This window comes from Sinocyclocheilus rhinocerous, unplaced genomic scaffold (genome assembly GCF_001515625.1).
Source record: "Sinocyclocheilus rhinocerous isolate Xijiao unplaced genomic scaffold, SAMN03320098_v1.1 scaffold4310, whole genome shotgun sequence".
Taxonomy (NCBI): Eukaryota; Metazoa; Chordata; class Actinopteri; order Cypriniformes; family Cyprinidae; genus Sinocyclocheilus; species Sinocyclocheilus rhinocerous.
The window spans coordinates 62,475-75,336 of NW_015646173.1; the positions used below are offsets into that span (position 1 = coordinate 62,475).

The window sequence follows — 12,862 nt, forward strand, 5'->3', positions numbered from 1 at the left end:
ACAGCCGTGCATCAATCAAAACTGGGACTAATGAAATTCAGTAATAACGGCAATCGCATTTAACAGTAAAGGCTTATATTTGAATGTTCTTTTCATTTATAAAGAATTATAAGCGTGTATATGATGTGATTTAGCCAATGCACATTTGCTCAAAAGCCTGCATGTCTTTTTCATCAAAGCAGCAACTTAGAATGCCTAATTTTGGTTTGACTGCTTGTGTTACATGATAAAATAAATAATCTTGCTTACCTGATGTAATAGATTTAATGCGAGTGCGGTTCGGGTCGCGACTCGCGGTCTTTATGTCAAACGGTTCTGGTCTGGTACAGAATTAAATTAGTGCTGCTGTCAGATAATGAGTCGTGTGTTCTGTTAAGTACTGCTGGTGCACGTTTACCAAACAGGACCCGTGCAGGCTTTAAAGTGCTTTGCGTCTCTCCGTCAGATAACCCCATGTCCGTGATGCGCCATTACAGGAAGGCTATTTCCCTAAACCTCCATGCAGCTCGCATATTTTTCCGCCAAGGGGTGAGAACGTAATGAATACGAAAACGATTATTTATTTTTGATAATTATTATTTTATTTCAGTTAGTTTTTCAATACCTGTTCTGTTGTTAGTTTCGTTTCGTTTTAGTTTTTCAAATATTTGGACGTTTTTATTTTATTTCAGTTTACGAAATAGTTTTTTCATCAATCGTTTTAGTCTTAGCTTTCGTTTACGAAAATAACCTTGTGACTTGCCCATGTTTACAATGTGTGCGCGAGTGTGTGTGTGCACGAGTGTGTGTGTGTGTGTGTGTCACCTGTGCGATCTCCTCAGTTTTCCTGAGTTTCTCTTCCCAGGTGACGGTCATCTCCTGAACGAGTTTCTCAGACTCCTGGAGTTTCTCCTGCAGCTCAGGAGACTTCAGAGACTGACCGACACAACATAACAAACATTATCATTAACAGCTCCCCATTTTAGAATCAGTGATAAACTACTACAGTTTTAATTAATATTTCGAATTAGTTTTTATTTTTATAGTTCCCGTATTGATTTTAATATTAATAAATTTGATTTTAATATATCTATATGGCTTTTATTTAATTTAAATCTTCTATTTCAGTTTTAGTTTTAATTATTTTAGTACTTAAACTAAACAAAAATGAGAAGTAATGCCTTGGCAACTAGCTGGAAAAAATACACAGGCTCTAATCTAAAACCTAGTGAAGCTGCCTACATAGTGAGGATTTTAAGGGATCAAAGACATGTAGCATGATGCCTTCCTAGGTATATATTTTTGGGATAAATTCAAATGCCGTTTCACTTGTATCCTTAACATACAAGCAATACCAGAACATATGGCGACAAGTTCAATGCAAAAGTTAGTGGAGAATGTGGGAGAAATTTCTATTATAAATAGACATTTAATTTGTACAAAATAACAACAAAAAATGAATAGAATTTAAATTTTTGTTTGTGTTGTATAATTTTATGCTTATCAGAGCAGGGGTTTTCAAGAGAATCGTAGGGAGTCAATGGAAAAGTTTAGAAAAAGAGAGCAAAAAATGTAAAACTGAATAAATAATTAATAAAATGTAACAAAAATTTAAGATGTAAAAAAAAAAGATTAAAAAACATATTTAAAACAAATATTTAAAGCATTTAAAAATAACATTTAAATAAATAAAAATGCAACTAACTACGGTACAGTACACAGTGTTTTATTTTACAGACAGTTTTTATTTTAAAATTATTTATTTTAATTTTGACATTTTTTATGATTTAATTTAAGCATAGTAAATGTTTTATCTTGATTGTTTTTATTTTTAAATTATTTCTTTATTTTAATTAGACTTTAATGATTTAATTAATTTTAATTGTTATTTTATTTATGGTTAACTAAAACTAAACTAAATAAAAATAAGATTACAACAAATAAAGAATAAAAATTTGATTAAAAAAAAAAGACATTTAAATAAATAAATAATGCAGCTAGCAGTATAGTACTGTAGTGAATAGAAAAACATGCAATAGAAACTATATTTTCTAAGTAATATTTTACACTATTATATTATTAATTTTTCACAATATAAATTGGCCTTTATACATGAAAATATTCAGATTAGGATGGGGGGATGGTCATTGCATGAGGATGATCATATCTGGGGAATCTAAAAGATTGAAAACCCCTGTATTAGAGAAACATGGTGTGATGTTTGTTCAGTCGCAGAATCTGGTTCAGATAATCTCCCATAATTCCCTGCTCACCTCAGCCTGCGAGAGCTGCACCTTCAGCTTCTCCACTTCCTCCCGCAGCTCTCTGATGATGCGGGCGTTGGGATCCTCATTCACCACAGCGTGGTTGACGATTCTCTTGGCTCGGTCGGCGTAGCGCAGCGTCGAGAGTGTCTCCTCGTAGTTGTCAGCGGCCGGGCTGATGGTGGCGATCATTGCCGTCTTACTGTTGCCACCCAGATTGTCCTGTAACAGCAGAGGAAAAGAGTTTGATTCCCCTAGACATTTAAACAGTGTTTAATGAACTCTGATGATCATCCTCACCTTCAGCAGCCACGTCAGCACTGAGTCTCTGTATGGCACAAATTTGCTCTTGCCTTTTCCTGCAGACTGATCAGCGAGAGCAGAAATTACACAGCCCAGCGTTGTCAGAGACCTGGAGACATACAAAAAACACCACCATCAGAAAATACTACACAAACATCATAAAACACCACACAAATAACATGAAACACTACACAAACATCATAAAACACCACAGAAACATCAGAAAACGCACAAACAACATAAAACACCACAGAATCAGTAAACACCACACAAACAACATAAAACACACAAACATCAGTAAACACCACAGAAACATCAGTAAACACCACACAAACATTATAAAACACCACACAAACAACATAAATCACCACAGAAACATCAGTAAACACTGCACACACAACATAAAACACCACAGAAATATCAGTAAACACCACACAAACATTATAAAACACCACACAAACAACATAAAACCACAGAAATATTATAAAACACCACAGAAACATTATAAAACACCACACACACAACATAAAACACCACAGAAACATCAGTAAACACCACAGAAACATCAGTAAACACCCCAGAAACATTATAAAACACCACACAAACATTATAAAACACCACACAAACAACATAAAACACCACACAAACATCAGTAAACACCACACAAACAACATAAAACACCACAGAAACATTATAAAACACCACACAAACAACCACTTCCTCCCGCAGCTCTCTGATGATGCGGGCGTTGGGATCCTCATTCACCACAGCGTGGTTGACGATTCTCTTGGCTCGGTCGGCGTAGCGCAGCGTCGAGAGTGTCTCCTCGTAGTTGTCAGCGGCCGGGCTGATGGTGGCGATCATTGCCGTCTTACTGTTGCCACCCAGATTGTCCTGTAACAGCAGAGGAAAAGAGTTTGATTCCCCTAGACATTTAAACAGTGTTTAATGAACTCTGATGATCATCCTCACCTTCAGCAGCCACGTCAGCACTGAGTCTCTGTATGGCACAAATTTGCTCTTGCCTTTTCCTGCAGACTGATCAGCGAGAGCAGAAATTACACAGCCCAGCGTCGTCAGAGACCTGGAGACATACAAAAAACACCACCATCAGAAAATACTACACAAACATCATAAAACACCACACAAATAACATGAAACACTACACAAACATCATAAAACACCACAGAAACATCAGAAAACGCACAAACAACATAAAACACCACAGAACATCAGTAAACACCACACAAACAACATAAAACACCACAGAAACATCAGTAAACACCACACAAACATTATAAAACACCACACAAACAACATAAATCACCACAGAAACATCAGTAAACACTGCACACACAACATAAAACACCACAGAAATATCAGTAAACACCACACAAACATTATAAAACACTACACAAACAACATAAAACACCACACAAACATCAGTAAACACCACACAAACAACATAAAACACCACAGAAACATTATAAAACACCACAGAAACATTATAAAACACCACACAAACAACATAAAACACCACCGAAACATCAGTAACACCACACAAACATTATAAAACACCACAGAAACAACATAAAACACCACACAAACATTATAAAACACCACACAAACAACATAAAACACCACACAAACATTATAAAACAACACACAAACAACATAAAACACCACACAAACATCAGTAAACACTACACAAACAACATAAAACACCACACAAACAACATAAAACATCACACAAACATTATAAAACACCACACAAACAACATAAAACACCACAGAAACATCAGTAAACACCACACAAACAACATAAAACACACAAACATCAGTAAACACCACAGAAACATCAGTAAACACCACACAAACAACATAAAGCACCACTCAAACAACATAAAACACCACAGAAACATCAGTAAACACCACACAAACAACATAAAACACCCCCAAACATTATAAAACACCACACAAACATCATAAAACACAGCAGACAACATAAAACACCACATAAACAACATAAAACACCACACACACAACATAAAACACCACAAAAACAGAAAATACAAGAGAAACAACATAAAACACCACACAAACAACATAAAACACGACAGAAACATCAGAAAACACCACAGAAACAACATAAAACACCACACACACAACATAAAACACAACAGAAACATCATAAAACAACATGAACACCACAGAAACAACATAATACACCACAGAAATGACATAAAACACTAGGGATGCACCGATACCACTTTTTCCAGTACTCGGACGATACCGATACTTTTATTTGTGGTACTTGCCGATACCAAGTACCGATACTGGTATTTTCATTGTATTTGTACATTTTTTAAATATTGGGTACAGAAACCAAAAGAATATGTATAATGTTAGTTGGTTAACTTAATTTATCAAATGTGTAATCACGCGTTTTGCTGTAATAATGCAGGGAACCACTCGTTATAAATCTTTCAGAAATATAAGAAGCGTTTTTTCTCACCTGAAACGTGCTGTGATTTATATTCCAAAGCGACATATATAATGCAGAAACACTCATGAAGCAAGCAAAACATGCGCAACTCGCGCACATATTTGTATTGGTGCAGATTCATGAGAGGGACAAGTAGAGTACAGCCTAGCGCATTTCACACAGGCTGATAGTTTCACTTTCGCCATAAAGTCGTGTATGCTTAAGGTTGAAAATAAATGTTGTTTATAGTGAATGCCCCTATAAATGTTGTTTTATATTTATGATTTAGTTTTAATCCAAATAATGCGTGTGCTAAGTGAGCGAACATCAAAGATAACGCAACAGAAGTGCGCTCTCTCTCTCTACAGGAGCTCAGTATCGGGCCCAATACCGATACCATTATTGGTATCGGCGCATCCCTATAAAACACTACACTAACATTTAATTTGACATGTTTTATTATTTAATTACTTTTAAGCAAGTGATTGATTGATTGATTGATTGATTTTTTATGATTTAATTAATCATTAGTTTGGGAAACCCTATATGAGAGGAGCCATCATTATACATCATGCAGTTCATTCATATAACATCTATTACAGTCTGCAGATTTCCTCTACTTATTCATGCAGGTTTGTAAAGATCCCTTTATTCATTTATTTAATCTTTTAGCTGGTCCTAGTGGCTGTTTTTATACTGTTTAGACTAATTTCCCAAATTGCATATAACAACAACCAACATATTGTTAGTTTTTCGACTATTATAAGCAAGTGATTCATTTCCTTTGAATATAGCGACCGGCTGCAGTCGACTTACTTGTTGATGTTGCTGCCCTCCTTCAGTCTCTCTCCAGCGGCTCCAGTCTTAGAAGCACGTTCACTGCCGGCCAGATCAACCAGACTGATCTTACTCACTTTCTCACCAGAATTCTGCGTTCACAATCACACACACAAACAAACACAGACATAAAAGAAAATATTACAATCAACATGACCAGAGTCAAGGGCGTAGGTTTGATATTGTCATTGGTGGGGACATAACAGCAGACAACAGACATTTAATTGTTTGATCAAAATTATTGCTAGGGACAATTTAGTAGAGGCTGATATTGATAGGGACATGTCAAAGCATTCCTACTAAATTTCTACGCCCTTGACCAGAGTCCAAAATGAACACTTGTCATAAATAATCCATGAATAAAACTTGAACATCCATGTATATATTTCAGAAAAAGTTTAGAATTATATATACTAAATATTTATATTTATATATCATATAAATATATATATAAATAAATATATATATATATACACACACACACACACACACACACACACATATATATATATATATATATATATATGCAAGTAAATATTTTTACAAATATACATGCATGTGTGTGTATTTATAGATACATAATAAATTTACAGTTCACACACATACATTATGTAAACAAAAACTTTTTTAAATTCGATAAATCGTGATTAATCGTTTGACAGCACTCTCTCTCTCTATATATATATATATTCATTGATTTTAAGATAAAATGTAATGTAAAAAATAAAAAAAACATTGAAAATGTAAAGTATAAAACTAAAAACTAAAAAGAAAACATTTAATACATTTTTAAAAATGTAATAATATTTAATAATTAAATTTAAATAAATAAATACATTTAAAGCCATAAAAATAAGGAATGAAGTATATCCAAAATTGATAAATAAAGTTATTCTTGATGTTTTTGTGATGGAAGAGAAACACATATTGACTAATATATGTGAAAGACTCAGTGACTTATGCTGCATGTCACAAATAAACAAAACATTTTAATAATTCTATTGTCATTAGTGACAAATACTGAAATGAAAAACAATGGAAGTAGAGCAGCACTGACCCCAGACTGCAGGTCATACAGCGTCTGCGTGACGATGACGCTGAAGACGGCGTGTGATCGGCTGCTCTCCTCGTTCATGTTAGTGGCGGCTACTGTGCGTGATTTATTCCCCTCCGACATCAGAGACTCAATGTCCTGCAGGAGGCGCAGATGTGAGAGAACATGCAACTAAACTACATGCTGGACTCACAGCAAACAACAAAGTAATAGTTCACTGTAAGCGGAGACAGTGAGAGAAAATGAGCCAATCTGCACAGCAAACACATTTCTAATCAGAACATAGTTTGGTTCGTAATTTCACGTTTTTTTTTTTTTTTTTGATCAGGCCCGGCTGCTCTCCGTTGCCCATCATGGAGAAGGATTTCCCCGAGCCTGCCGGACAAACACAAGACATTTAACACAGGTGATGTGTCTCAGCCAGCAGACGTGTCCTGAACCAGGGCAGGAAGGCAGAGGAAACAGACAATGTGCTGCGTCTGCGGAGGAAAGACTGTGATTGAAAACACAGACGCTTCCTGTTCATGTACGGAGAAATACATCAGATTCATATTTGTGACCCTGGACCACAAAACCAGTCATAAGGGTCAATTTTTCGAAATTATGATTTTACGATTACTTTTTTTTTTTACTTGTCTAGGAAGAATTATAATTGAGATTAACAACAAAACACATCTGCACAAATCTCACCAATGAGAATTTGAGGGGACAAATGTGCATTAATTGTCATAAAAAAGGCAAAAAATCGTAATGTTTGGATGTATTTTTTTTCATGCAAAATATAACTTCATGTTCTTGCGGTGAAACGTGATCGGACGTGTTCTGGTGAGACTCATGTCTGCTGTAAATCCTGGTGTGCTTTTCTAGTGTGAACTCGATATGTTAGTGTGCTTGTTATCGTCTTGCAGGTCTGTTTAGAGTAATTACCGGCGCTCTTATGACAAAGAGTGAGCATCTATTGAGGTCTTTTCAGTCAAACGGATGTCCCTGACACAAAAGAGCAGACTATAACCGCACCTGTCTGTCCGTAAGCAAAGATGCAGGCGTTGTATCCTTGAAAGGCGTTTTCCAGTATTCCCTCCCCGAGGCTCTTGAAGACGACCTCCTGACCTGCAGCACAAACACATGCCATCATCACAAACATCGTCTCTCTCTGATTGCTGTACGGTACGAGAAAGAATCATTCACAACGGATTTGATTATTCACAACAATAAGGTGTCATTTGTTAACACTAATTAATGTATTAACTAACATAAACGAACAATGAACAATACATTTATTACAGTATTTATTAATATTTGTTAATGTTAGTTAATAAAAATACAGTCGTTCATTGTTTGTTCATGTTAGTTCACAGTGCATTAACTAATGTTAACAAACACAACTTGTGATTTTAATAATGCATTAGTAAATGCTGAAATTAATATGAACTAAGATTAATAAATGCCATTCTTACTTCATGTTAACTAACGTAGTTAACTAATGTTAACTTATGAACCTTATTGTAAAGTGTTACCATAATATTCATTGATATATTTACTAATTAATTTTTTTTTTTTTTTTTTTTCCATTTTAATTTTAGTAATTCTGTTAAGTGCTTTCGGCATTTTTACCTATTTTTGTTTTTTAATATTTCTGTTCATCTATTTTTAAAATATTTTATAGCTTGTATTTTTTAATAAATGTATTTTTATTTCTGTTTTAGTAATTTTAGTAATGTACTTAACTTTTTTCCAGTTAGCAGGATTATTAAAGTAACTAAAAATAAAACCATAAAAAAAAATTACAATATTAATATAAAAATAAAATATTAATATTAAATAAAATATTTACTTTTTTGTTCAGATAGTTGCCAAGGCAACATTTCTCATTTTCATCTAATTTGGCTTGATGTACTGAAATAACTAAAAATAAAATTAAAATAATAAAAAACTATATAGACATTAAGATAAAAACAAACTAATAAAAATGACAAAAATTAATATTACAAGAACAACTTGCATGAAAAACTTAAAACTGTTGCACTGGCAACGAACTGAAATGAAATAAGTTTAAACTGAAGTACTTAAATAACTAAAACTAAAATAATAATAATGAAAATGAAATTAAACTGAAATATACATTTTTTTTTTTTTAAATCACAAAAGCACTTAAAATGAAAACTAATTCAAATTTTTGTTTACATTTCTCATTTAATATTTATTTCACAATTTTTAATAATATATTTTAACAAAAAACATTTTTTTAGCTTTAGTTAAGAATAAAAACCCGGAGCAGAAGTGAATATTCCACTCAGTTTTCTGCATTATTTCTGAGAAACCTGTTGTTGTTGTCACAAATCATTAACCCTGTTTGAGCAACGAGTAATTGGGCCATAAGCAATTACTTTTTCCATTCACTTAATTTATCACAGAGAATTCATAACGTTCATCAGTAGTTGCTAGGCAGACCAGGGTTATTATTGTTAACTAAACATCCATATTCACATATTAACTCCAATAAACAAAAATATAAGCCACCTATCAACAAGACAAAAAAACATATTAAATATATTGCACATGCAAGTAAGGTACTGTCCACATAATCTAATATATATACAGTCAGGTCCATATATATTTGGACACTCACACAATTTTCATAATTTCGGCTCTGTGTGCCACCAGAATAGAATTCAAATGAAACAATTGAGATGAAATTGAAGTGCAGACTTTAAGCTTTAATTCAAAGGGGTTGATAAAAAAATATATAACATCAAAATGCTTAAGAATTACAACCATTTTTATACACACTCCCCCCATCTTCAGGGGCTCAAATGTAATTGGACAAATAAATAAAATGTTCATTTTTAATATTTCGTTGAGAATCCTTTGCAGGCAATGACTGCCTTAAGTCTGGAGCTCATGGACATCAGCAGAGACTGGGTTTCTTCTTTGTGATGCTTTGCCAGACTTCAGTTGTTGTGTGTTTGTGGCTCTTTCTGCTTTAGTGTTGTCTTCAGCGAGTGAAATGCAGCTCAATCGGGTTGGGATCACTTGACTTGGCCATTGCAGAATATTCCACTTTTTACCTTCAAAAACTCCTGGGTTGCTTTTGCTGTATGTTTTGAGTCATCGTTCATCTGTACTATGAAGCGCCGCCCAATCAGCTTTGCTGCATTTGACTGAATCTGGGCAGAGAGTATATCTCTACACACTTCAGTGCTTCTGTCTTCTGTCTCATCTTCACTAAACACCAGTAACCCAGAGCCACTGAAGCCATGCACGTCATGCATCACACTGCTCCATGTTTCACAGATGATGCTGTGTGCTTTGGATCATGAGCTGTTCCAAGCCTTCTCCAGACACTTTTCTTCCCGTCATTCTGGTGCAGGTTGATCTTAACTTCAGCTGTCCAAAGCATGCTTTTCCAGAAGTTTTTAGATGTTTTTTGGCAAAGTCTAATCTGGCCTTGTTTGCAGCTTGTGGCGAAGCCTCTGTATTTGCTCTGGTGAAGTCTTCTCTTGATTGTAGACTTTGACAGAGATGGGTTTTTCTTCACCATGGAGAGGATCCTCCGATCATCAGCACTGTTGTCCTCCGTGGACGTCCAGATCTTATGTTGCTGAGCTCACCAGTGCGTGCTTTTTCTCTCAGAATGTACCAAACTGTTAATTTGGCCGCTCCTGATGTTCCTGCTATCTCTCTGAATCAGAATCAGAATCAGAATGAGCTTTATTGCCAGGTATGTTTCACAGCAACAGCTTCCAAACGCAAACGACACACTTAGAATCAACTCCAGAACTTTTACCTGCTTAATTGATGCAGAAATAACGAAAGAATGGCCCACATCTGTCCACGAAACAGCTTTTGAGTCAACTGTTCAATTACTTCTGGTCCCTTGAAAAAGGGGAGGTACATATTAAAGAGCTGTAATTCCTTAACCTTTCCTCCAATTTCGATGAGAATACTCTCAAATTAAAGCTCAGAGTTCACTTTAAGCCCATATTCATAACTGTAACTTGAATGTTAAGATGTCCGCATCAAAAGAAATGTACAAAAGTGATTTTATGTCAATAGAAAGCACATTAAATGCAAGTAAAGTGTCTACTTTTAAGGTTTCAAATAAGTTTTTGGAGAATAAAATGTCAAAATTTGGTTTTTTGGGAGGGGGGGGGACAACAACAATTTAAAGCAGTATTACACTTATTGTTTTTACGCTTAAACACTTTTTCGTCTTTGACCCATATATATATATATATATAAATGTGGAATTTCCCAATGCATCCATCATTAACTTTACTGAATGTTTTAATGAGTTTGTACGCTTCCGTACAGGCCTGTATAAACCTTATAACTGCACATCATCCTTCCTAAAAGCCTTTAATGACCGCTCTGTCTACACGAGTCAATATAAGACTCATAAAACACCTTTATATCCGTTAGACTGTAAGAATGACACCAGCACAAACTGTCCGTGTGAGAACATGTTCACTAGTCAACCGTTCGTCAGCCGGCTTTATTCTGACAGACTGAACCGATAGAAGAACAGCATCAGTGCGCTGCATTACAGTGTGATGGAAAAACACACAGAAATCACAAAAACTGCTGAAATCATCACTTACATCTGATTAGCTGGTGCTAATACGTTTGCAGCATTACATCTTTCAAAGTTTTGTTTGAGGTTTGTTTGAGTTTTTATATATATATATAAATTATGGAAGTATTTTTAATATTTTTAATTAGCTTTTCATATTTTTAGTTTTCATTTTAATTTTTGTTTACATTTTTGTAATTTTATTTTATTTTTATTTATTTGTTTTTAAATATTTCTATTTAGCTTTAACTGATTTTTATTTCAGATTTAGTTTTAGTAATTTTGTTATGTGCTGTTATTGTCATTAGTTTTTTTTTTACATTAAACTACTTTATTTTTATTTAAGTTTTAGTAGATTTGTTGTTTATTTTAATTGTTTTAATATTTCTATTTAGCTTTAATTCTTTTATTTTAGTTTTAGTAATTTTGTTGTGAGCTTTTGTTATTTTGATTGTTTATTTTATATTTCTACTTAGCTTTAATATATTTTTATTTCACTTTTAGTAATTTTAGCATGTCAACTTAAACTTCTTTTATTTCCGCCAGTTGACAACACAACTATTTAAAGTTTTTCACATAATATTAATATTGTGTTTAAATCTTTTTATTAAGGTATTCAATTAAACAATCCAATAGTTATTGGTACTATAATATTAATATTGTAAGAATAACTATTTAATGAGGATCGGAAAAGCATTTTTTAAAGCTCTAATAAGATTTAATAATAATAATAATTTTATGTCAAATTTAGTTTTTCAGCTTAAATTCAATTAACACATTTTAATGAACAGATTTTTTTCCACTTTTAAAAAGATGTAAACTGAGGATTGCTAACTATTTGCAATAGTTTTAGTTTTTTAGTTTTCATTTTAATTTTAGTTCAAGTTTTAGTAATTTTGTTATGTGCATTTATCATTTTTTTTTATTTGTTTTCGGGTTTTTAAAATTTTTTTATATTGATAGAATTTCCCGTTTTGTGTGCGATATGCATCAGATGGTCAGTGCATGCTGTCTGAGACTTTAGACTTCCGCAGTAAACCTGAACTAGTCTGGACCAGCATGAGAAACCTGGCAGATCTGTTCTCAGATCCCACCCTTGGGATCGGCTCATCCGTGTGTCCATGTCATTTCCAGGGCTTTCCATATTACAATATAATCCATAATCATGGCTGAGGTGTGAGTGTTAAAGCCTGACTCACCGGCATACTTCGGGATGTTGGACTCGTCCATGGACCAGAAGCAGTGGTCAAAGGCGAACACCTGCAGACACACAAACACACGCATGTTAGCACACGCCATCCAGCCTCACACGGACAAAAGACGACTTTAAGTGTTTAACAGCACACACACACACACACACACACACT

General features: G+C 34.0%; 1 protein-coding gene across 1 annotated transcript in view; it reads right to left on the reverse strand.

Moving 5' to 3' along the window:
- Positions 1-12,862, reverse strand: part of LOC107707112 (kinesin-like protein KIF13A) — a 79,714-nt gene that overhangs the window by 40,318 nt on the left and 26,534 nt on the right. Inside the window, 8 exon segments of the mRNA XM_016511015.1 lie at positions 805-915; positions 2,253-2,465; positions 3,519-3,630; positions 5,848-5,960; positions 6,926-7,196; positions 7,198-7,297; positions 7,940-8,032; positions 12,695-12,755. Coding sequence (XP_016366501.1) covers positions 805-915; positions 2,253-2,465; positions 3,519-3,630; positions 5,848-5,960; positions 6,926-7,196; positions 7,198-7,297; positions 7,940-8,032; positions 12,695-12,755 — 1,074 coding nt within the window.